The sequence below is a fragment of the Calypte anna genome, chromosome 7 (assembly GCF_003957555.1).
Source record: "Calypte anna isolate BGI_N300 chromosome 7, bCalAnn1_v1.p, whole genome shotgun sequence".
NCBI lineage: Eukaryota > Metazoa > Chordata > Aves > Apodiformes > Trochilidae > Calypte > Calypte anna.
In genome coordinates this window covers 11,027,777-11,053,760 of record NC_044253.1, presented here as the reverse complement: position 1 = coordinate 11,053,760, position 25,984 = coordinate 11,027,777, and the positions used below count along the sequence as shown (strand labels likewise).

The 25,984-nt window shown below is 38.2% G+C and overlaps 1 protein-coding gene across 3 annotated transcripts; it reads left to right on the top strand.

Annotated features, from left to right (window-relative positions):
- The first annotated feature begins 3,317 nt into the window (after positions 1–3,317).
- SEC22A (SEC22 homolog A, vesicle trafficking protein) lies at positions 3,318–25,434 on the top strand. 3 transcript variants are annotated; one of them, XR_003987766.1, is made up of 9 exons: positions 3,461–3,787; positions 6,798–7,021; positions 9,193–9,396; positions 10,233–10,396; positions 11,597–11,791; positions 16,302–16,420; positions 19,074–19,139; positions 23,114–24,026; positions 24,726–25,434. XR_003987766.1 is itself a non-coding variant. In XM_030454572.1 (8 exons), the coding sequence occupies exons 3-8, from the start codon at positions 9,215–9,217 to the stop codon at positions 23,312–23,314; spliced, it is 927 nt and encodes a 308-aa protein (XP_030310432.1). In that variant the 5' UTR covers positions 3,318–3,428; positions 6,798–7,021; positions 9,193–9,214; the 3' UTR covers positions 23,315–24,049. The 3 variants fall into 3 exon arrangements, 2 of the variants coding, with proteins under 2 accessions (XP_030310432.1, XP_030310431.1); XM_030454572.1 differs by lacking the exons at positions 3,461–3,787; positions 24,726–25,434 and adding an exon at positions 3,318–3,428 and having other exon boundaries at positions 23,114–24,049; XM_030454571.1 differs by lacking the exon at positions 24,726–25,434 and having other exon boundaries at positions 23,114–24,049.
- The last annotated feature ends 550 nt before the right edge of the window (positions 25,435–25,984 follow it).

Sequence of the window (25,984 nt, the reverse complement as noted above, 5' to 3'; positions counted from 1 at the left end):
CAGTTTAATTTGCTGCAAATAAAACTGAAGCTGAACTATCTGAATGACCTTCTGAGGGTCCTTTCAGACCTTTACCTCAGTGCCCCTTCTCTGACTCCATCACTGCCGAGCACAACTACCGGCACCTCCTCAGGCTGCATAATTTTCCTCGGAGAAAGTTAATTTAAAAAGTCGTGTTTAAACCCAGCAGATAGAGCCTGAGGCTTTGTCTTCCCTACATTCAGACACCTAAACCCGAGGCGTACAAATGCGGCTGGAGATGTCTGCTCCCCCTGCAGTGACTGAGCAGGAATAGCAGCAAAGAGCTGCTGCTTCACGGCGGGCAATTCCAGACCCCTGAACTTCAGCCAGACAAATCCCGTCCCAACTTGTCTCGGAGGGTTCGCTGGTGGGTGTTGCCTTCACACCTAAACCAAGCACACAGCTTCATTATCTTTATGTTCTCCTGAAGACACCTCGCTGCCATCTCTGAGGGGTTTAGCACCCCAGGGACTTGGACTCCAGCTCTCTGCAATCCCTGATGCTGCCGGTACCGGTACCTTGTCTCGTTTTCCATCTCCTCACCTCTCCTCCTCCTTGTGAAACACCTACATCCCTCCGCTGTAGTTTCCCTTTGCACTGACTGGACTGACTTCTTAGGAACCTCAGTTTTATCTCTGGCTGAAGCTTTCAGTAATTTATTCACCGTGTGGTGCCCCTCTGACCATGTTTTACTGCTTCCATGACTCAGGGGAGTCGATGGGACAAGCAAAAAAAAGCAATTTTCGGTGTAACTGGCTTGTTAGCCATGCAAATTCCTGACTAACAGGCATTATTTAAGTTCACTGTGACAGCTGGGAGTGCTGGAGCTGTAACCCCTTTCCTGACTCTGACATTACCTCCCTCAGTGATCTTGTGCAATTTATTTAACTTCTTGGGGCCAGGTTCATCTGAAAATAAGGAATATGACATTTCCTCCTCCTTCCCCCCCTGGAATATGTAAGTCTTAACTAATAGATGTGTATATAATTTTCAAAATCCTGTTTATGTAAATGCAAAATGCTTGCGCTTGCTTTTTTTTTTTTTTTTTTTCTTTTTTTTTCTTTTTTTTTTTTCTTTTTTTTTTTTCTGTTTAAGATGTTTACAAGAGGTCAAGAGAATTTTAGGGCTGAAAGTTAAACAATTCAGGAGAACTAGAAAAATTAAAATTACACACATATGCACTTATTAACAACCATTAGGCAGCCTCTAATTAAGTAATCACTACTTCCCAGTGCTATAGTAGATAAGCTGTTAAATTGTGTAGCAGCTTGTAATACAGAACTCTCTGTTTATACAGGATAAGGACTCTCTGGAAATTGTTCATATTATTGTATCATCTTCCAAATGAGTGTCACAGTTGTGCCCAGTCAGTCAGGACTGAGGTGTTGCCATGCTTGGCTCTACAAAAGCCTCACAGGGAAAAGTTTCTTCCTGACAGGATTTGATACTAACTTGGAGATGCAGAGTTGCTTATTCAAACATACAGATCCCCTGTCCCACATGAGGCTTAAGCAAGACTTGTTCATGGCACACATCTTGGGCAGTTCCCCAACCAGCCTTTGCTGCAAGAAGGATGCTCAGGGAAGAGTCTTTCTCCTCCAGTCTCTGGGATATCAATTTTTTCCTTGCTGCTTTTATGTTCAGAGCAAAAGCAAGCACCTGCAGGTGAACTCTCTTGAGGTGGCCCCTGCATCTGCATTCCTCCCCCAGATCTCCATGCCATCCGTGTCTCCTGACCTGCCAACTCACAACTTCCCTATCTCATTTCTAGTCTCCTCTGAAAACAACTTTTCTCCTTTTGTCCTTTTCTCCACCTCTGCTGCTCAACTTCATTGCCACAGTTAAACTTGCACCCTTTGCTGCAGCCTTGTTTGATACAGAGAGCCTGGTTCCTCAGCTTGGCTAAGATTTGCTTGAAGAACAGAGAAGAGAGCCTGGAGGCAAAAAGGGGAAAATTAATCTCCAAAACCAGCAACCTACATGTGTTGTTCAGATCCAAGAGATCATTTACCACACCTGAATCACTGGCATTCACAGACACTGTCTCAGGGGTAGGGAGTGAGGGGATACCCCACTGCTATCTGGGGTCCCCACAGAAAAAACTTAACTTAAAACAGTTCATGTTGCTTAGAGAAGGCAGACTTGAGGCTGGAGAATGCTGAGGGGCTTCAGTGCCATCCTCCTCCATTAGCAAAGCTCAGTAGAGTCCAAAAGTCCAAAGCATGAGGTATATTACTGCCATGCCAAAGCTCTTTGCAATGTTACAAGCACTTGGATAGTGAAGTAGTAACAGATGGAAGAAGAAATTAAAAGGCGTTAGTGAGGAAATAAGCTGCTTGCATTTGAAATTTGAGCCAACAGACTAAAACTGTATGAAAGGTAGGAAAACAGTGAAGTTGAAGAGCAATACGGGAAGGAAATAATTCATGTTTGGGTAAGGAATGTAGTTTTAAAATAGGAACCTCACTTTGGGATTAGTAATTAGATTTGACAACTTTTGGTTTTGTGTTGTCATTTATTGTTGAAACATGACCAGTTGCTTTGTCTGGAAATACGTGAAATGAGTCTAGCAGCTGCTGTCACCTCAGTGCACTTTTTCTGGTGACAATTACATCACCCTTGTAAATCCTCCCCCTTGGCAGCCACGTTTTCTTCCCCATCAGAAAACACCTCACACGCATCTTGTGATTTAATCAGCACCGAGCACATGGCCAAGTTCTTTACACGTCTATTAAACTTGGGAGGAAAGGGGCCAGCTACAGTTAAAAGTTATTACACAGGAGAACCCAAAGAGCACAATTACTAAACCTCAGTTCTTCTGCAAATGAGGCCAGTGAAGAATTGGCCAAAGATGTGTGAAGCAGAGAACTGGCAATGGTGAGACTGCCTGCCTCCTTCCCGTGTCGGGACACTTCAACCCCTTTGACCCAACCCAGCCTCAGACCATTACGGCCGACCAGCCTGCAGGGACAAAGTTCAAAGCACCGAGTGAAAGTTAATGGAGCTGCCCTGCACTGAGCGGTGAGGGAATGACGGTCTGCATGAAACACTGGAACGCAACTGGAGGATGTGGGTAACACCCCTTTATGCTTCGGCCCCCTGGCACCTTATTTAGCGCCTGAAGGGCGGCACCGGGCCCGCCCAGCATCCCTGCGGCCTCCCTCAGGCACAGGCACCGCCCCGCAGCGGGCAGGCCCGGCCCCGCCCCGTCACCATGGCGACGCCGCAGCCCCGCCCTCCCTCTCCAGCGGACCAATGGCGTCTCCGCGTGTGCATCACGTGACGGGCACGCCCTCCCTCCTCCCCTCCCGCCGGCGGAGGAGGGGGGGACGCGGGGCAGACGTGGACGTTACCCACAATGCCTGGCGGCCGTGGCCGCGCGCCGGTGCCGCCGTCGTTCCGCCCCGGTGAGACAGGGAGCTCGCGCCCCGCCCCGCGCCGTTGCCAGGCGACGCGGCCGGCGCGCGCCCGGGGCCTGCCGGTGTCACAGGGGGGAAGGGGACGGGACGGGAACGGAACGGAACGGTGCCGGGACTGCTGCCGCAGGGCCCTGCGTCTGCCCGCTCTCCCCGGGCCGGAGGCTCGGTTACCGCCTGCCGTCCTCTTTTGGCTCCGGGCCTGGTGCGAAAGGCTGCCCCCGGGTACTGCCGGGCTCCCGTGGGTCTGTGAAGCGAAGCGAAGTCACTTGTCAGCGGCTGCTCCGCCTTCCGGGCCGCCGCCCTGCCGGGAGAGCCACCGGGGCGACTGCGTTTGTTCATCAGAGGGGGTGAGAGAGGGTTCAGCGGCCGCTGGCGCGGGGTGCAGCGGGCAGGGCCGGGGCCGGCAGTGGCAGCCGGGGCCTCTTCGTGAATGCCGCTTGGTAGCAGAAGCCGCTCGTAGCAGGGGGTCGGTCACTCTCCTGGCTGACCGTGTAGGTACCGGCGTCTTTGCGTGAAGCTTTGCATCCTGACGCGGTGTGAACCTGTCCGAGTCGGTAACTGCGTTACCTCTTCCTGCTCTGGCTGCCGTGGCAAGCAGTGTAAATGGTCCTGTCAAAGCCACCATGTCAGTAGGTGGTAGATGGAAGGGTCAGATTTTCAAACTATGGGATCCAGCTTGTTCCCTCCCCTTCCCTCTTGATTCCATTTCCAAGGTCTGTTTTATTTATGGTTTATGGGAAGGATTGTATGGGCCGGTGGTTTTGGATTATTTCCTTGTCTGATCATACCTGGTGATATCAAAGTGGCATTGTTTGTTATGTCCTTCTGTAGCACTTTAGTTTGTAATACGGATTTCTGAAGCATGCTGTAGAGTGGAAAAATTAAGACTGCCTCCAAAATGCAGCTGTCACAACCCTCAAAAGTGGGAGCAATAAATTGTCCAACACTATTTTGTACGCTTTAAGTAAGCAGAGAAACTATCTTCATTCTTTGTAAGGCAGATGTGAAGGTTGCAACAGCTTCCCAACTTTATTTTTTATGAAGGGTTATCATAAGAGTTGGACATTCTGGCAAGAAATGGCTTAAGTTGGTGCTGAAGGCCAGCAGGTGCAAGAGCATAGGCTTGCCATTGCACTTGATATCCTTAGAACCTTTCAGGTTTTGTGAAGCTGCACTGTTTTAAAAAACTGAAGTGTCCTGAGCAACACATATATAGAGGTCACTTTCAGACACTGGTAAACAAAGTTATGAGAAGATGTCAGATAGATATAAACCAACTACTCTCAGGTCATGAGTTGAAAGAACAACTTGCTACAAAAGACTGGAACTTACACCACTTTCTAGCCCTTTTCTAGATGCTGTCTCAAGATCAAGGACCATCATAACACATGAATAAATAAGATGATAATTGAATCTGTCTTAAAAAAAAACTTGTGATTAAACAAGCTCTGGTTTCCATCATGTGAGATTTCCCCCTCATGGGAGGAAATAAAACAGAAGCCCCATATGATAACTCCTGTTTGTAAAAGCAGTGGAGGTTGACAGAGGTATGGTAAGTTTGACAGCTTTTATCAGAGTGCAGTAACAGAGGGATGAGTATTTCTGTTGGCTCTTCTGTCTGTGGCCAGCTTTGTCCATGTTCCCCTATTCCATGAGGCCTCCCAGCCCTCCTTTGCAGGGAGGGCTGTAAAATGTCATGTATGGGGAAATCAATAAAGATGGGCAAAGCAGATGCAGACAGGGAAATGTAAGAATAGTGCAAGCATGGAGTGATGCTTCCCTGGTGCTGCACCAGCTCTCCTTGTTGGTCATCATTTGGGAGGCAGAATGTACCTGAGCAAAGGGTAGGAGTTTATTTTTAATAACTCTTGTAGTTTTTCTATGAATTTCTTCATGTTCCTCTTGAACTCACTGAATGTTTTAGCACTGACAGCATCCTGTGACTCTTCAGTTCTGGCATAGAATAAGATAGTGAACCCAGTCTTCTTGGTCTGCCTGCAATGGATTTATAGACCTGTCATAGTGGAAGTGCAGTCTTCTGTCATCTTCAGGTGTTTGATAGATACAAAAATTTTGGAGGGAAACCTATGAAATATGTAATGATATACTGAATTACTTTGTGCAGTTTGGAATACATATTTAGAAAAGACATTTAAAAATCATTCTATAAATACTACCCTATCTTTAATGTTATTTCTTAGGTCTCTACATACGTAAATCTATATGAAGTTTGCCACTTGGCTCCTTCTGTAAAGACTTATTGTTTTGAGACCTGAATAAAGTAGCTCTTTCATTTTAATGATTTACTAAGCTTTTCTTATATATTAATATATTTTCAAGAAAGGCTGAATGTTTTGTTGCAGTATGTGTATTGTACATCACTGTACATTTGTGTGGTCTTTCAGCCAAAGTGATTTTATTCTATTAGCTTCATTTTTTAGGTAGCTTTCTGATTCCACTGTTAGGAAACAGGAAAAAAATACATGTTTTCACTGGATGGGTTTTTCAGATGATGGTAACAAAGCCTGGCTGACTGGTGATCTTAAGACTGTAAATCAAAACACAGTTTTTCACCTTGTGTTATTTCATAGCAAATTAAGAGAATTGGCAGGTTTTAATGGAGGCTGGTATTAGAGAGCCTGTTTCTGCTACATATACCTAGGAGTCTTGAAGAAAGCAACCATCTTTTTTCTAGATTCATGCAAACATTTACATTTATAATAGACATAAGAATTGAAAGAATACCTCTAAAGAGGTCTTTATCCTTTGCTTTGTCTGTTGTCCATGCTGATGTCAGTGACTTCTGTATTCTTTGTCCTTGGTTGCAGCATCATAGAATCACAGAGTGGTTGAGGTTGGAACATCACATTCCAACCCCCTGCCATGGGCAGGGAGACTCCCACCAGGCCACGTAGGAGTAAAGCAACAATTGTGAGATTGAATATTGAAAATTTTAATGCTTTGGAAATAACAGCCATGGTTGTGTTGTGTTCTGTTCCTGAAGTGATCAGGTTTCTTATCAGAGGCAATGATAGACTGATTAAACTTATTGTATGAGATAAATGAAGGGATTCAGCATTAATGGTTATGTTACCCTGAGTTAGTCATGTACTGTGCAGATGAATACATACTTTTCCAGCTTATATGGCTGAAGTGATGGGACTTCATCAACTTCACTTAAAGAACACATAAAAAGATCAGTGTTTCTGTTACTTTTTGTTTTATTACCTCATGAGTAATTGCCTCAGGGTGTGTTCAGGCCTTTCAGATAAGCATGCCCTCACAAAAAGAGCTGATGAATATTGTTAGCCTGTAAATCCATTTAATAACTTTTCTTGTTTGTTCTTTTCTCATCAGATAGCTCAACATGAACTTTAACCATCAAGATCAATTGAAAAGTGAACAGAATAATATTTTTCCTTCTGTGAGCTGCCTAGAGGATTCTCCTGCAGTGCTGTCCTATTCTCAACCTTTTCCTAAAACAGGACATGGAGCTGTGTTCCTTTCTTCCCGTTAGGTGCTAATTAAGTTACTTGCTTCATCAGAGGAAATGCAGATCCATGAAATTGCATTTTGTGCAAGTAAGTTAACAAGGGGAATATTAAACTTTGTTACCACATCATTCTTCTTATGTTTATATTGACACAGCTCCTGGAAGTCCGTTTCAAGATTCAATTCCAAGTTGTAGTGGTGGTTATTGTTGGAAAACCATTACAGTGTAAAGCTCCTCTGGGTTTTTATCATGCTTTTGAGCTGCTGCCATGGTTATGTGGCTATCAGCATAGTTAACAGGTGCTGTGTGCATTCCATGTGAATTGTCCTGCTGGGAGCTCATGCATGAACTCAAATAGAGATAGGTAAAAGTTTCTAGAACTACAGGCTTTCTAGGAGGAATTACTCCAGCAAGCTAATTTAGAACAAGTCCTAAAGGTGTTTTGTTTTCTGTTTTTTGTCCAGCTGATCAATGCACTTTGTACATTAGGGAATTATGTAGCAAAATGCTGAAATAACAAGTGGGCCTGCTAGAAGCCCACAGGTATTCATAAGATAGCAGGCAACAGTGGCTTCTGCTGCTGCTATGAGTTTGAGGCAGATCTGGAATCCTATACAACTAAAATCAGAAGAGTATTAATTTGGAATTTTTTTTTTTGCTGAAGTGATGCATCTCAAAGCCAGTTGAGATTGCAGTCAGTTAAGATTGCTGATGAAACTGAATTTTTTAAAATTGAAAATTACACCACATATTCAGTGTTTTCATTATTATATGACTTTTTGTCTAAGGATTAAGAACCCTTAAAATCCTGAATATTAATTGTAATTCAGTAAGTATCCTGATGAATAATATAGCCCTTGGGTAGTAGGAAATACTGGAGGTGAGGATCAGGGGAAAATAGCTATTTCCTCTCTTCTTTGAAGAGATAGTGCTATCTTGGGAATACCTGGATTCCTAGTTTTTTAGAATGCAGTCCTTCAGTTGCTAGGGGTTGTAAAGTCCCCCTATGTCAGTTTGAAAGGTGCTGTAAGCATGTCAGTATTGCACACAAAAGCATATTTCAGCTGTATTCAGAAATCTGTTTTCTTTTGCAGTTAGTGACTGTATGGAACTTGAGTAGCATCGTCTGAGGGAGGCAAAAATCTATTTTTTTCATCATCTCTCAAGTGATTGGTGTAGTATATGGTAGGAGTCAGTAGAGCAGTTGAAGAGTTGAGGAAGTGTTTGCTTTTGGCGTCAGATAAATTCTAGCAGTTCACCCACTTGCAAGGGGACAAACTTGTGTACTGATACTTAGCAGATCAGTAATCCTTCTTTTAATGCTTGTCTTGCCAAACTTTCGGATGTTTTGATTTAACATAAGGTTTGAGGAACTTGAAGGTTGTAAAATTGTGTCTTCAGTCTCAAAGACTGTCTGAAGACTTTGTACTTTTAACTGCCTTCTGTAAGTTTTCTCATTTTGATGAGAAAATGTTTAAATACACAAATTTTCTTTTTAAGTGACTGTATTCCACGAAGCTTTAATTATTATGCTTTGAAAATTAAGTACAGTAAAAGCATGTAGGTTTTGCAAGAGCTGTTGCAGCCTGATTGGTATTTGTGTAATACTGATAGACACATTTTGCAGGTTTAAAGAAAATAGAGACCTGGATAAGAAAAGCCACATTTCATGTTTAAACAATTCTGGTGTGAGTTTTGAGAGGTGTATTACATTTCTTGCTGTTCTGATTCCTCGATTTCCAATGTGATAGCATGTAAGTTGTGTGAGTCTCTCTGTTAGGCTACTTAAGAATGTACTCAGTAGAGTCTCATGAAAGCACATTAATATTGCTTGATCAAGACCTGGGTCTCTTTCCTATTTGGCATATCTTTACAGTACACATTTTTCCTCTCCAGCTATTGTTCTTGTTTGTTTAGATTATAATCATCTCATTAAAAAATAATACAGCTTTTAGGATGAAAGTGCTACAGGAGTGCTGAGGCTAAGTGCTAGTGTTTCAGTTTCTAGGGGTATCTCTAGGCAAGGATTTATGGCAGTTGAGATTAAACCCCATGACATCAGATGTGCAGCTACAGTGTGATTCATGTCGAGCAAGAGGTCTCAGTTAGGACTCTGAGTTACTGTTGAGAGTCCTCCCTGTGCTCCGTTTGAAGCCTGAGTCCAGTATCTAGCTTGGGAAGTTTGGTTAATCACAGCTGATTCCATTGCTTTTGCTTTTACCTTAATTCCAATTCCTCCTGATTTGTGTTTTGTTATAGGTTGTTGTTAACTCTTTTGGCAATGTCTATGATTTTGTCTGCCTCTGTGGTCCGTGTGAGGGATGGACTCCCACTATCTGCATCTACTGATTATGATCAGAGCACAGGAATGCAAGAATGTAGAAAATACTTTAAAATGCTCTCAAAGAAACTTTCTCAGCTTCCTGATAGATGTACTCTGAAAACTGGGCAGTATAATATAAAGTAAGTTCAACTAATGTTACTTTCAAAAATCTTTTTAGTCTACGCAAATTAAAAAAGTGTATGTGAGTTTGCAGCACTACGGGTTAGGGCCAGAATGGGCTACTTCTTTCCAGGCAGTATTTTTTATTTTTTATTTTTTTCTAAACCTCAGCTGTGGTTGGTGTATAAACTCATCATCTTAAAAGAAACTTATAAGCATAAGGTGTAAGGCTTAGTAAAAAGAACTTAGTAGTGTAAATTATCTACTACATCACAGAAGTGTGATCTCTACATAGAGAAGGACCTAAATGCGATAGGGTGTATGTATATTGAAAACTGTCCCTATCTAATTTCATATTTGCCATCTTTTGTCATCCTTGCAGCTATCTTTGGAGAATGTCAAATCCCTTATTCTATGTAGCAGATTTTTTTCCCCTCATATAGTTTAGAAAGAACCAACTGACACCCTCCCCCAAACTCTGAAGATAAGCTTTTTATATTGTTGGGATTCACAGAGCACATATTCAACATTTGAGGTGAATGGAAAGCTGTTATGGGACAAGCCTGCTATGTTTCTATGTCCCAGAATTATTCTTTGTTATTTTATATTCCATGTATGTCATGGTGTGAACATATGCATACACACATGTACATATACACGTAACAAATGTGTAACACAGCTTCTCATGTGATAGTGCAGTGAGGTGAATATTGTTGGGCTTTTCAATGAGAATTAATCCTTTGTTACCCCAGAGCAGTTTTAGCATTTCTGAGTATAGCAAATGAGGTCAGACTAGTGAAGCAGTGAATTACCTGGATTTAAATTTGAAATTTTGAATTTGTTGTCTTAATTGTAGCTTTATCAGTTCTCTGGGAGTCAGCTATATGATGTTATGCACTGAAAATTATCCCAATGTTCTGGCTTTCTGCTTCCTGGATGAGCTTCAGAAAGAATTCATCACTACTTACAATATGATGAAGACAAATACTGCTGTCAGACCATACTGCTTTATAGAGTTTGGTAAGGACCTGACTTTTAATTTTTCTGCATTCTTACACCAAGACAAATGAGTATTTAAGTAGATGCACAACTTAATGCACATGAACTAACAATGTCCAGGGCAGGTTATAGCTGTGTTTCAGGTGGATTTAGAATCTGATTCAACTCCTGTTGGTATCAATAAAGAAATACGCCTCTGGGCATTAAATCAGGCTGCTGCAGTTTTACCCAAACTTGTTTATAATCTTTCTGTTCATTTATGTAGGTTTTAGGTTAAGCCTTGTTTGTCCATGTCTGGAGTTCATCTTCTAGTTAATAATACTAGGAGTTACTTGACTGTGTACCTGTTGAAGTACTTAACCTCCAAAGGCATTGAGTCATAAATTTCTCAAGTAAAAGATTGCAGTTTCATGTTTGCTTCTAGCTGTGCTGTAATTTTTGTTCAGTACATGAAAGGGAGGGAATTTTATTTGTTTTATGGCATAGTGAAGCCTTTAATCTTCTGTCATGGAAGCTCAGCTAATCTCATATATACCAGATAACATGTGTTCTGGATTCCATTAACATCTGTCACTTTAATATGTGTTAGGTACTTATTTTAAATATTCTTACAAAAAGTGTTAGAGCAGAAAGCCCTGCACTTTTAGAAATACGGGGAAAAATATTCCAGTTGGTTAATTCCTGTCTATAATTTAGTCAGTCCATTTTTAAAATTTTTGTGTAAGATTGTTGTCTTCTTTATGAAGATATTTATGAACAGTTTTTTTGTATGCTTTTCCCAACTGTTGCTCTAACAGTCTATATCTGTATTAGATGGTATTAGTATTCTTGGCCTGCGTATTTTGCAGGCATGTTTTGTACTCAAGTATGTTTATATATGAATGAAGGAGATGGGTTTTTTCATAAGGGTATTTGCTGCACTAATGGAAAAGCAACAATAATGCAGTAAGTCCATTGCATTAGTGAAAAGTCATTAATTTATTTGTAGTTATTGCATAATTACATTACCATAGATTTTTTTTTTTTTCTGCACAATTAAATAGCCTATGATATATTTGTTACAAAACAGAAATAGTATTAGAAACTATAAGGTAAATGCAAACATTTCAAACAATGTATTTGAATTTGTTCAGTATGTAGTAGATTAAGTTGCGTGGTCTTGGATTATTTAATTATCAGAAGTCCATAAAGATACACCTTTTTATTTTAATTTTCAAACAGATAATTTCATTCAGAGGACCAAACAGAGGTACAACAACACACGTTCTTTGTCAACAAAGATGAATCTTGCTGACATGCAGACAGAAATCAAACTGAGACCACCTTATCAAATTTCTGTGTCAGAACTTGGGTCAACCAATGGATTTGCACATTTATCTGCAACAGAATATAAGGGTACTGGTAAGATATCTGCAGGTAAGTTGCAGACTTCTGGTTTTGAATCCTTAAGTGAGACAGTGACAGGGTAGTAGAATGAGTGTTTCTTTTGTTATTTTTTTTTCCTTTAAAAAAAGCTTTTTTCACCCTGATGCTCTTAAAGTGTAAAGTTGCCATGACCTTATGTGTGTTTTAGCTTAGATGTTTTGTCCTCTGCTCAAAGTGTGTATCATCCCAAGGAACTCAGAGAAAGAAATGGGTTCATTCTGTGGACTGCTTTGTTAAAGGAAAAAAAAAGGCTTAATGAAAAAAGGCAAACTAAAACGAGCACTTAAAATGTTCTTTCTTTTCCTGATCTTTCAAAATTTATTAAAATTTCTATTATTTTTGCCCAGTAAGACCCAGTGTTGACATAAATTAAGAGCACTGTGTCATGAATAAAGCAGCTGGAGGGAGAAGCATTGCTTTAGGAATCATCTGTGACAGTGAGAATCCAAAGAACTGTGCTGGCTAAAAGCTGTGCTCTCTACAAGAAGTGCCTTGTGTACAATGTCAATAATAGCAATTTTTTATATACTTGCCATACTCATTGAAATAGTAATTATAACTTAAAACTTTAATTAGTGTCATGTAAGAGACAAGCATGGAATTGCATGGTTGAACTGAGTTAGGGCTATTAAGTGCATGCCATGGATCTGTTTGATGCCCACCTTTAGATGTTTCCCAGCAGGACAGAAAGCTTAGAACTTGCCAGATCCTTTCACTAATACATGGAATGCACATAAGAAACTGACATAATATGATTTCAGTTTTCAAGTTTAGTGAAATAAAATCATAAATAGACTAGAAACAAAAGTTGATTTTAATTGTTTAGTATTTCCCCCCCCTTTTTATTGTGTATTATAATTACAGTACTTTAGTTGTCAAGTTTCCATTAGAAGATAGAAAGTATTTTTCAATTGAAAATGAAGAACAAACAAAGTTCTATGATGCTGTTTATTTAGTTGAAGATCCCAAGAGTTTTAGATGTTATGAGACAATGTATAAATACCATCTCAGTAGCTGCAGTTTAAGAGCTGAGAGAGATTCTGGAAAATTAGTAAAGGAAGTATGTGAAGATGTTTAAATTTGTTAGATGAGGGAAATAGTAATAATAAAATAAGCAGCATCATACATAACTTTAATAATCAACTGCTACTTTTTTGTGCATACTGTTTGTAAAGGTATGTAATGCTGTGATGTTTTTTGACTGATTTTTATTCTTTTATTGTTGATAATTTTAATGTTCTAGCATAATTTTTTCTTGTATAGAAGGTTATGGTGGCAACTAGTTAACTCTGAAAATTTTCTATATTCAAATTCAAACTATTTGCAGCTAGAAAAAGAAAATAAAAGTTAGTGTGAGAGAATTCTGCCTCTGTCAAAATTGGTTGCATTTGCCAAAATTAGTTGTATTTCTAAAGTTATCTGTGTAGTGGAAGGTGCAGTTTTTGTCACTTTTCTGAGAAAAAGTGTTGTAAGATCATAGGGCTCTGTTATTAAAATGCATAAAGACCACTTCCTTTTTTACTGTAGAGTAAAATTAAACAATAATTGGCAAAGGATCTTGCAAAGCTTTTTCACCTGCAAGTCTACAACCTGTCTTATGGAAGCACTTCTGTTGTACTCTCTTCATTCTGTCATCATCATTTCATTCTGTCTTGCCTGTTATTTTTTTCCACTTTCAGTTACTTTTAACTTTCTTCTTCCTCTGAATTCCATAGATCTGTCTGTTCAGTTATCCACTTCCTTCCTTGAATTGCTGTAGAAACTCACCATCAAAGAGCTGTACATAATGAGAGGTTTGCATTTTGCTCCTTCTTCAGCTCTTCAAATTTTAGATGCTATTGAGTAACAGTGTCTTCTAGCATGTCTGCTAATAGTTCTGCCATTCTTTGGATTCATTGCTTCTCTCTGCCCTTGAAAAGAACTTTGGAGGTTTGCTACCCACTCAGCTGGCTCGACTTCAAAGTTTCTCCTTTGCTCCAAGGACAAATTCTCACAAAAAGATACGGTTTGCTCAGCATAATTTCCTGCATATGCTGTCCTGTAAAAAATATGACTTGCTATAAGTGAATTAAGCATGCTAAATCAAGTTGCAGAGCATGCAGAGGTAGGAAATTAGGTAGATGCAAGTCTTGTTTTATTACACAGAGTAGCAGAATTTGATGTGTTAATTTTGGCTGGGCTGATGAGGCATTGTCTGTTACTTGCTGATACTTGTAATTGGACGTGTGTCCAAGGTGTAGTGTCTAGACCTCTTGCATCAATTGAAAGTTGCAGCCCTTTTCCTTTAGAAAAGTTGTTGCTGTGTAATGAGAAACAAAGGTAATTATTAGTGCCTGAGAAGAAGAAAGTCTGCAGGTTAGGGATAGAATTTTGCTTTAGCAATGAATGTAGGTGTTGACAGGCATTAGAAATACAGTGACAGCATGCTGATGTGTGATGCTTTAGCTATTTATTTGGTTAAGATAAATCTACTGTTTTCTGAACTTTTTTTCAATAAAAAGTGGTTCTCAAAGTTAATTTTTGTGTGATGGTGAACTAGATTTTTTTTTAATATTTACCTTTAAAATTATAAGTAGTGCTGTTTCTAATGTGCAAATTTCCTGGGGTTTTTTAATATTTACATTTCAGGATTTTAGTTCAATATTCTTACTCTATTTTATCCTTGGCTTGTGTTGGAGAGTTTCTGATGTGGCAATTATAATCTCTCTAAGATTTATGGATATACTTATTCAATGTCAGCTGTCCTTTACCCTGCCTTCTCTTATACCCCTCATACTTTTGCCTTTTTTTTTTTTTTTTTAAGCATCTCTTATTGCTTTGTGACACTAAAATTTATTAAGCCCTGAGGAGCTTGATGACATCAGTAGCATTATGCAGTGTCCTTTAAAGTTTTGGGATTTGTTTTTATATTTTAGTAAAAGTGAAAAGTTACTATTTTATGGTTACTATTTTATGGTATTTTATGGCTATCTTGATTTAGTTGAAGGGACTCTCTGCTTTTTCCCCCATGGTTCTCAAAGAGGTGTTTTAAATACTGTTTTAACACATGATATTTTAGTTACCATGATATATGAGGGAAATGGTATTTTCTGGAGAACTGTGCAGTGGAGAGCTGGGAACTAAATTTATCCACCAGTTAATGAAATGTGATGACTTTTGCCTAAAAGCTGTCACATACCTTCAGACTTGCTGCTGTCTAGATGAGGTGGTTTAAAAAAACCAAACCTAACCAACCATGGGGAATCACTAAAGGAGAATAATTTAATATTAACTGAGTGATTGCTGGCAGTATTCCTCTAATATGCACTGTGGTTGGAAATGCAGGAAGCTCTCAAAGTTAACATGGGCTATGCTTTCCTGTAACAAACAAACAAACAAACAAACAAACCGACCCTAATTACACTAATAAAATCTGCACAAATGTTCTACCTGAACTAATTTTGTGTTTTATTTTTAAGTTATAACACACTTGTAATTAGAGAGCCCTGTCTGCTTATCAATGTGAAACAGCTTTTGTCAGCTTTTCCTTTAGGTTCTGTAACCTCATTAATTGTTTGGAAAGCCTTCTTCCTGGATCTGTGCAATGCAAACAACTGGGGCTGACACCCTTCTCTCTATTAATGTTACAGTTCATTAACCATATTGTTCATAGCTTTTACACTTCACTGATTTGAACAGAATGATTTAATCATGGCTCAGTACTCCTGTTGTTTTCCTGGTGTTGCCTAGACTGTTAAGAGTTTTCCGTTGTTTTTTCATACTTGCTTTCTGTTATTAATTATGGAAAGGGATGCTAATAAGGAACATACACAACTTTCATGTGCCTGTGACCCTGGTGAAGCCCAAAATAGTGGGTGTGCATGGAAAGAAAGTGTGTTTTCATTTGAATATGTTTTCTAAGCAGTATTTGGAAGGTTTGTATAAGGTATCAATATAGACAGGAGCTTAGTTTCTGAGCTGCCTTTTTATTTGTGTTTTTAATAACACTCACTGGCTGTATGTTTTTAAGGTAGGGGACTAATAGCTTTGCCTCAGAGTTCTGTTCAGTGAACAAGCCAAATCAGTCTCAATGGCTCTGCTAATGCATTAATGTTAAAGAAGAGTGGAGGTAATGAGGGGAGCTCTTTAAGTGATGGTGACTTATTAGCTGGCTACCAATTTTAGATGAATTTCACTAGCAAATATATAATTTCCCGTGGATGTCCTGGCATGTTTGAGCAACTTTCAGTATTGTACTGAATAAACTGAATGTATTGGGTGAAAGACTAATAAGACAATTATATATGAGAATTGAAGGAAAATATACTTTTTGTTAAACCTTGTGTTGAAATATTCAGAATGTTCCTTCTCTTCAGAAAAAAAAGATTGACATTTTGTGGTTTGCTTCAGTGATCTCTTCTCGAGCTACTGAAAAATGAGATTATTATTTTACTAAATTTCTAAAGACATTGCTTTGACCTCTGATATATTTTTTGATTTTTGTATTTCTTTTCTTATTCAGCTCCTCATCAGCGTCTGGAACCTGTGACTCTCCCCGGGATTGTCTCATTTGTACTTAGTCTGCTGTGTGGGGCTTTGAATTTAATTCGAGGCTTTCATGCCATAGAAAGTCTTCTCCAGGTACCGTACGTGTTTATTGAATTTGGGAGTTATGCATCAAAGCAATCATAATAGCACCTTAGAAGATGCTTGCTATAAGTCTTGCCAGTTTAATTTTCATAAATATTGTTTGTGAGGTCAGAAGTCAATTTAGGAAACCTGTATTGGTTGTGATCTTTCTGTACTTTTTGAGTGTCATACATCATTGGTTGAGGCTGTGAGTTTCAAAAGCAGTAGAAGGTGGGTGGCCAACTCCTTCACTACGTACCTTGGTAGCAGTGAGTATGTGAACATAATGTTCTGTTTTCTAAATTTATGCCAGGATATGAGACATTTAATTTTAATAGATGTTATTTAAAAGCACTCGAGAAAAATTATGAACAGTGTTGACAATCTGGCCATTTTTTTTGAAAGGTCCACTGAATACACGTCTTCAAGCAGGTTTTGTAAAATTGTTTCTTAGAAACCTTTTTTTTTTTCAGTTTTTGTTAATTTGTTTTTAATAAACCTTAAGTAGGATGCTTACTTCTCTGTGTGCTAAGAAGATCAGTATAAGGTAGACTGTCAGGTGATTTCTTCTGAACCCTTCTGCCCTCAAAACAACATCCCCCTCACCAAACAACCTAATCAACATCTGCTGGTTTGTGTGAACTCTCTGCTCTGACCCTCCCTAAAGCCTTTCAGTTTCTTTGTGTTCAATTTAATCTGCTAGTTGGATTCTCATTGCTACAATGAAAATAACAGTGGATAATGATTTCAAGCAATTCAAATGAATATTCTGGTAGTGCTTGGAAAGTTCATGTGTATTACCAGAAAAATAAGATTTACTTAACATTAAATGGCACTGCTATTGTGGTGGTGGACGTAGAAACTAAAAACCCTGAAAGAACTTTTCTGAAAGAAGATGGGAATATCCTGCTTGGATAATAGAGAATATTTTTATTCAAACACATATCTGGACTTGATAACTGCAATGCATTTTATACCTAATGGATTTTTTTGGGAAGGAAGGTAAAGAAAATGACAGGTATTACAGTTGTCTTACATAATTATTGATATATCTAAAGCTTTAATAAACCAGTAATTTTTCATGTCTCAACATTTCCTGAAGAATAGATGAGCAGGGTTAATGAGACTTTAGCATGCTAGGTCCTTCAAAAAAACAAGGATGAAATAGTGAACATACGTCTCTACTTTATTCCTAATTAGATTTTTCTCTTATGCACAACACTGTTTAATTATAGGAATGATTTTAAAGTACACTGTAGTATGCATAATACTGAACAGATTTCTACCACTTAGTGTAATGCTTCTAGAACTTGCTTTGTTACCTTTCTGCAGCTGATTTTTAAAAAAAGGAATGGCAATGTTAGATGATTTTAATTGATGATAGGGCAGCCAATTAATTTTATTTTATAAATTATTGCATCTAGAGGTAGTAGATGGCAGTACAGATGGAAGATATTTTTTCATTTCTGACAAACGAGATATGCTAAAAATCCATTAAAGTTTCTCTTAATTTACTTTATTATAGAAAAATCCACAAGGTTTAGGGTCATAGTTACAATGTGATAAAATGTTATATCACATTATGTTATAATAATGTCACATGTTCTAAGTTTATAATAATAACTTGATTAATGGAACTGCTTCTGAGAAGTCATTCAGAAGCTTGTCTCTGAATTAGTTTTTCCTTTATATTCAGTATCTTTATTCAAGTGTTTGCAAAACTCTGTTACAATCCAGACATAGCCAAAGATTTACCTATGGTTTAGGAACATAATGCATTGTGTAGGTAAATTCTATGTGCAGACAAACTTCAGTCAGTCCTGTACCTGCAAATGCTTCAAGCTAAATGTGCTCTGACCAGAAAAAAGTTGTGCTTCTGAATGGACCACCACCTTCTCAAACTGAAATGTGCTTTCAAGGAGAAACAGATGCATGAGTACTCATTGTTTTTGTGGGAAAGTTTCTGATTGTTGCAGATGTTTGTTGGGAATGCAGTTAAATGACTGAGGATATAAATTATTCTGCTCAGCTCTACAGAAGCTATTACCCATTTGAATAAGTTTGAAAGAACTTCTTTGTTTTTCAAACACACAGTGAAAAGATCTATCACTTCAAGTAATTTTTCCCATGTTTTGGTTAACAAAAAATTAATTTTCCAGTAATCTCTCTCTGGTAAATTCATGTGCTTTTGTTTGTGCTCACCAGCAGTGAGTGCAGAGCTGCTGGTGCGATTCTCTGTGTAGAATTTTACCACACCCTGGTGGCCATTTGGTGTCTTCTGTATCTTGTTTCTGTTTGTGAAGCTGGAGGAAGGCACTAATCTAGGAAGTTTAAGGTAGTTACCAGTATTTAGACTTAAATGTTCAAAGGCATCGGGAGAAGGTAAGTGTCCAGTGTTAGAACTAGACTGACTTTAAGGCTTTTTGAATATCTCAGCATTAATTGTTTAACATTTTGTTCAGAGTCCAGATCACTGTGGATACTTCCAGACATAAAAGTAGGCAATGAGAAGTGCTAACTCCTTTAGTTTAGCATAGTGTAGGAATTATTTAAAATCTTTATGTGATACTGTTTTAACATACAATAATGAATAATTATCATACTGTAAGTATGTGGTATTTCCCTGAAACATGGTAAAACATGCCTTTTTGTTTTATTTTAACAGAATGAAGGTGAAGATTTCAGCTATGTTATTGCATTTTTTCTTGGAACAGCAGCTTGCTTGTACCAGGTGTGTTCTTTGGCTTCTCCATAACTCAGTAGAGTTTAGACATGTAACTCAGCCATGCATAAATGTCATGATGTTTTCTTAAATGTCACAGATACTTGAACAGAGCAATTATGAAAATAATTTCTGTTCTGTTCTATTTCATTAATTGTAAATCATCTTACAGAGGATTGATAGAAATTGCTGTTTGCTGGCATTTTTCTCCAGTTAGTTGATTAAGAAATTTGGTTTGCTTTTCTGTCTGGAACTTAAAATTTCTAAAGCTACATGAAGGCTATGTAATTAACTTACAGTAATAGTTTCATAGTTCAGGTAAATTTAAACATCTGTCTTACTCTTCTTTGGGAAGATTGAAGTAAATATAGTAATATCTAGGCAGTAATCCCCACTTTCATCTGCTTTCCACCATGTTTTTCTTCTTCTGTCTTGTGTTTCACATAGCATTTCAGGTCTGTAGGTTTTCCATTTCTGCATCTGAATTTGACTTTCCTATATAATTTGTAGCAAGGTGTTCTGGTGCCCATTCAGTGACACTGCTGTTATTTTTGCTCTGACTCTAATGTCTGTCACACTCAATTGCTATTATTACAATTCTTTTGGCTTAATCTGCATGTGGAGTGTTCAGTTTTTACTTGTCTCTTTGTGTCAGTGTTCAGTGCAGTGTCAGACTGTAAAAAAAAATTATGTCTCAGGATTTTCCTTCTACATCAGCCTTTCTGTCAGTCAGCATTTTGTCCAGGTTCCCTGTAATCTCTGTTCTCTATATCTCTAGTAAAATGTCACAGTGCAACTTGTGTCCTTTGCCACTTGTTGACTTTTCATCAGCTTCTGCCTTAAATAATTTGTTAGATTGGTGTTAATTTGCAATGCCAACAATCTGTTCTGTATCAGATAAGGTGGAGTTCCTCTTTCTTTTTTTTTTTTTTTTTTTTTTTTGTGAAAAATACATTCATCCCTGCTTTATCAAATTAGAACCCTCCTCTGTCAAATTAGAAACTGTATTTTTTACGAAGTGTTCTTGTCTGTGTGTTGAGACATAAGGACATCTGTTTTTCTCCCACTGTCTAACTTGAATAGATCTATTCTAAAGAATCCATACAGCTCTGAATGTAGTCTTTTTCTTAATATTCAAAATCCACCTGTCAGGCCTCTTTATTCTGCTCCTTGTAGTGTGATTTGTATGGTACATAAGTAGTCATTTTTCAGAACTAATGAGGGCTGGCAGTTATATGGCATTTTCTGATACTTTTTTTCCCACTTAGGAATTTGGGAGATTAATTCCCTATGTTACATGACAGCACATTTCATTGTCATTCACCCACTTCTACCATTGTAGCTTCTTGTTGAGTTAATAACAACATAGCAGAATGTTTCTAGTTTCCAAAAAAATATTTGTAAACTAGGTGTGCAGGCAAAACATGGGACTTCAGTGGAACAGAGTGCTTTAGGCTCAGTAACATGCAGTGTATTATGATGAAGAATGCAGACAGCATGAAGAAAATCCTCTGCTGCTTTTTGAAGTATTCTATGGTGACATGGGATGTATTGAGTCATCATTTAAGGCTGGAGGCATATATCTCTGAGTATCAAACTGAAATAATAATAGTGTTCCCTTTACATTTTCACATACAATATGTAATCTGGATATTTTTAGATTGTTTAAAGAGAAAAGTAACAGTTTTTCTGGCATTGTGGGGGAGTGGCCCATCAGCATCTACCATGTACTCTCCCAAACCAGTGTTTAGGATCATTTTTGTACCAAAATAAAATTAAAGCCTTACGGCACTTTCTTAGCAACATTAAAATATAAGCTATGATTTTTAATTGCTTAAGGTTTTTTACATTTGGGTTGAGTTTTTTTGAACTTGAAAGTGTCATTTTCAAGCATATTCTGAAGTTATTTTCTTTCTATTTTATGGCCTAGTTTACTTATAAAATTGTAGCTGATTATTGCAACACTGACTAAATAGCAATGCTAAGGATTAGGAGCTAAGATAACATGTCCAGGAAGTCAAGAAATGCCTGTCTCGGTTTATCTGGAGCTGATCTGTCTAGTGTTCCTTCATGGGATTTAGTCTCTTCTGAAGAAGAAAACATACAAAAAGTAACAATGGTATTAGTTGTTGCCAAAGTGCAAAGTTCTCAAAAAAATATTTATCCTCTGAGGTAGCAGAGGAGCCTTCTCCATAAAAACATGTTCAGTAGTTGCTATGTTATACTTCCCTTCAGCTGAAAAAAAACCCTCAGGAATTTCATAACAGCACTTGCTATAGTAAGGTGTTAAAACCACAGTGTTTTGGCCTTTTTACTGGTGCTTCGCTTTGTTAGTAGCAGATCTTCCAGCATCTCAAACCTAGACTAATGAAAAAATAAGCCCCAGAATTAATTTAAACAAGATCTTCAATGAAATTGGTAGTCATTCAACATCCTGTTGCAGTGACATTTTTAAATAGCACTTTTGTTTTTTCAACCTTCAGGTTTATTAGTAATGTTGATGATGCATATCCTGAGTCTTTATTTTGATCTTAGAAGAAGTTACACTTCATATGTTGTCAGTGGAGATGCTAATACCAGGAAATTACCCGAATTCTTACCTCGGAGATACTAGTACCAACTACTTGCTCTTCTAGATGTGATTTGTAAAGCTGTCAGCCCGAGTAGGCTTCATTTGCTCTGCTCAAAATGACCAAGCAGGTTCAGTGAAATCCTATCTGGATTCCAAAGCATGCAGATTACTTATCTCTAGTTTTACTTTGCTTTGGTGAAAGGACAAATAAATCTTACAGATATTGTCAGTACTTGCATCTCTGAAGATACTTAGATATCTAGCAATCACAAGTAGTTTTTGTTACCTGAGCCACAGTTACAGTGGAATTGCATACTTTTCCAGTTTTGAATAGAAAATAAAATAACCTCAATAAATTGCATTGTTTGGTTGTGAGTGTACATTTGTTTTGCCCTTCTTTGAGGAACAGGGAAAATGAAAAAAAATTAAATAGAGCTTCTCTGACTCTGATAAATAGGGTAAATGCCCAAGGAGAACAGAAATGGCACTTAGATAATCTGATGATGAATGCTGTTAAAATATTTGTGTGAGCTTGGTTATATATCCACTGTGAACAGATTTGGAATACAGAGTAAGCTCAAATGATGTTGTTATCTACCTTGAAACATAGCAAAAGCTTTCTTCAGCAGATGGAAATGGCTAGAATCCAGAGGGGGGCAAGCAATTTTTTTCTGAAAGTCAAGTATTCTGAACAATAGTGGAAGTAAAAATAATGTGCACAGACATTTACTGGACAGTTACATCCTTTTAGGACTGAGGTGAGAGAATTGAGTAGATTTCCAGCTGTGGTATGAAGAAGGCAGAGTGGGAAGCTGGGCAGCTATTCCACAGTGCAGAAACTGACCCTTAGAAAGTGGTAGAAGTCCAGTTGAGTTGTGTATTTCTATCCAGATGTGATCTTTGTACTGCCTGAATAAGGACAGTGAGTATTTTTCTGCATCTACCAGTTAATTCTCTGCATTAACTCTTGCAGGACACTTGGCTAATGTCTGGGCAATTGCCTTGTGCTGAATATTCCTGGTACTTTCCCAGTCCTTGCCACTGTTTTGCCTGAAGAAGGCTTGGCACTGGCTCTTCTTCCTTCTCCATTCCTTGGGTGGAACAGGGGATAGTTTGACCAGAGGTCGCCAAGAATGTTCACTTTCCTTTGTCATGAACCACTTACTCTTGCAGGTTGTAAATTATTGTGAGAGAATTACTCTCATACAAGGTCAGTGGGAGCAAAATATGACCTTGTTTTGGTATCAGGTACTTTTCATCCTTCCATGACAGTTAAATTGATGTGGTTCTTGAATCTTTGATTTATAGTGTTACGTGTTTTGGGTTTGCAATTTTTAAGTGACTGGCTAATGTTTCTTCAGTGGAGGTTATTTTCCATACAGTAATCTGATTTCTCTTTTCTTCCTGACAGTGTTACCTGTTTGTATACTACACAGGCTGGAGGAATGCCAAATCCTTCCTGACTTTTGGGTTGATTTGCTTGTGTAACATGTATCTGTATGAACTACGCAACCTCTGGCAGCTTTTCTTTCATGTGACTGTGGGAGCATTTTCTACCTTACAAATTCGACTGCGACAACCACAGGAAAAGTCCCCTGATTACAATGTCTGACAAGTCCTGGGACATTTAGAGGCAGTCTTGTTCCAACAGATACTTACTCTCAGGAATGTAAAGCTGTTCTCCAGAAGAAGAAACTGTCTGGATGGGGCTTTTTAATTTGTTCTTTTTTTGTTGTTTTTTTAATATGTAAAAATACTGGACTAGAGCAGGAAAACTGATCTTATCCATGTGGTGAAATATACATAGGGACACCAAGGTTGGGGAATTTTTTCTGGTGGCATGAAAAAAGCTTAATTCAAAAGTCTATTAATAGGAAGAATGTACAGAGTATATCTTTGGCATATCATGCAAGCTCTTAACTTCCAAAGTCAGTTTTGCCTTTGTGAGGCAGTAGAAGATAGGCTAAAAAATAATAATAGTAGTGCTATTGCATACTAGCAAACTACATTTGGAATATATAAGATAAAAATTTTTGGAATGTTTTGTTTCACATTGACATATATGTGAATGTTTTCTTAATTAAAATGTAACCTGGAAACTGTTTCTGGGGATCAGCTTTATGATACCCGTGGTCCTCTGTCTAGTGTTATAAATACTTCAACGTTTTTTAATTGATGATTTCCTTTTAATTATCCTTTGAAGGTGATCTATGAGTACAGGGTTTCTTTTTAGTAATTATGCAAAATGTTCTGCTGCTTAAGACAGGATTTTGCACGCTTCCTTTGTTTGAACTCTGAAAGGAAGGTCTAAAGGAAATGGATTGGTGAGTAAATGAAGTGACTTGTACTTGTTGGACTATTGTTCTTTTTATATACTTCTAGGAATGGATGAATAGTTAGCTCAAACCTGAGATGAAACAACGGGTGATGAGAAAGTAATAAATCAGTCTGATTAGCTTAAACAAGAAAAGACCAGGGATTTTGTTTATTCTTCTGGCTTTATGGGTTGAGAGGTTTTATGCTGGCATAGGATTGAACCACATTGACCTAGACTTGTGTTTGAGAGAACTGCTGTCTACTCCTGAAATTTGTGTATCAACTAGGAAACCCAAAACACTTGGAAAATAGAGTAGCAGCCTTATAGTTAGCAAATAGCAAACGACCATCAGTTATACTGTTATGTTGTGGGGGGTTTTTACAATTATATGGCAGTTATTTATGTTGTTTTGTACTGTACAAATAGGTAGATACAGATAGATTTAAATACTGTAAGGGTTCACTGAAATGCTGGGGGGAAAAAATAAAAAAAAGAAAAAAAGCAACCTTTAATGGCAGGAGGTTGCCGTGCTGCTTGTGGTGTTCAGTCTGGGGATTGACAGAGCTTTGCTGTGCTATGATGTATTGCTCCAGGCAAATTTCTTTAGGCTTTTAATGCCAAGATGTTATGTATTTCAGTAAATTATTTATTGTCAGATTACGACCAAGAAGAAAGGATCTAGATGTTTTATTTTCTCTTTAAATAGGTGGTATTAGTCAAGAAAATGATGCATAATACAATCAAGAAGACTTAGAGAATGGAATTGTAATGCAGAGTGAATGGGAGCAATACATACTTTATTCTTCATAATGTGGTTCTCAGACTCTTGTCTGAAATTAAGACCTTGAAGATCCCTTGGTGTGCAGCCTTGGAGTTTGGTGTTGATGATGTACTTTAATTCTTCCCTCCCCATTTTGAAAGAGACAAGAAGAATGCATTAATGAACAGTTTGCTTTTGTTTGGGGAAGGAAGAGAAAAGGTCTGAAGGACTGGATGGAAGGAGACAAGAATTTTAGGAAATGTTTACACTATGAGTGTTTTTTAAATCCAGCAGAAGAGAAACCAGTCTTTGCTTATCACTGAGACATTTGGTTGTGTTAGCATTTGGGGCACTTTTCTGAACTCTCAGCACCAGGAAAGGTGAAAAGCAGTCCTTTACCATTTTAAGACAGTGATTGAAAAATACAGCTAGTCACGTATAAAGCCAGGTTTCGTCTTGCTTATAAAGTCTAGAAGAGTCCTTATACCTGTCTTTTCACTTCATCTCCATTGATGGGCTGGGAAGCTATTAGGAATGCCTGGAGTACTGCTTAGTTTTTAATTCAGGTTGTTGTGTACATGGAGAATTTTCTGTTGCCTCATTTCTTCAGTTTATATGTTGGCAGAGAATCTTGTTTTCTCTGAGACTCTTTCCCTTCCTGCTGTTCGTAAAGATGCATTTTTAAGGAATGAAAACTTCCTTTGTCATAATGTCTGGAGCCATTATTTCATTCTTGTTATGCTGGCATTAATCTAATTGCTGATTAGCAGGTATAATGAGGAAATGTGACTCTCGGTGTCATAGAAGACAGTTGGGGTTTTGTTTTCTTGTTTTTAAGGCACTGATAAAAATCCCATTTCACAATGAAAAGTTAATGAGGATGACTTTTCTTCATTACCTGATATTACTAGGTGCTAAAACTGTGGCTTTTGAACATATTACTTCAGTTTGACTTTATTAGAACTTGATGAAATTTTGTGTGAGATGAGAAACAAGGCACACTAGGCCAAGTTGGAACTGCAAATTTCCCAGAAATTCCTGATATTTCCCACTTAGTTATACAAACTCAGCATTCAGAGAAATGGTAGGTGCTTCCCTGCTGATTTGACCAGATTCCTGAGTTATTAGAGTGATGAAGATGAAGTTATGAATGATGACTACTACCCTGTTGAACAACATGCTTTGGTTTGAATTGCACAGGGCCA

Excerpts from the sequence above, each read along its gene's own strand:
- SEC22A (XM_030454572.1), top strand. The coding sequence starts at position 9,215 with ATGTCTATGATTTTGTCTGCCTCTGTGGTCCGTGTGAGGGATGGACTC. Across the intron at positions 9,397-10,232 it reads ACTGGGCAGTATAATATAAA|CTTTATCAGTTCTCTGGGAG; the intron begins GTAAGTTCAACT and ends TCTTAATTGTAG. Across the intron at positions 11,792-16,301 it reads TACTGGTAAGATATCTGCAG|CTCCTCATCAGCGTCTGGAA; the intron begins GTAAGTTGCAGA and ends TTTCTTATTCAG.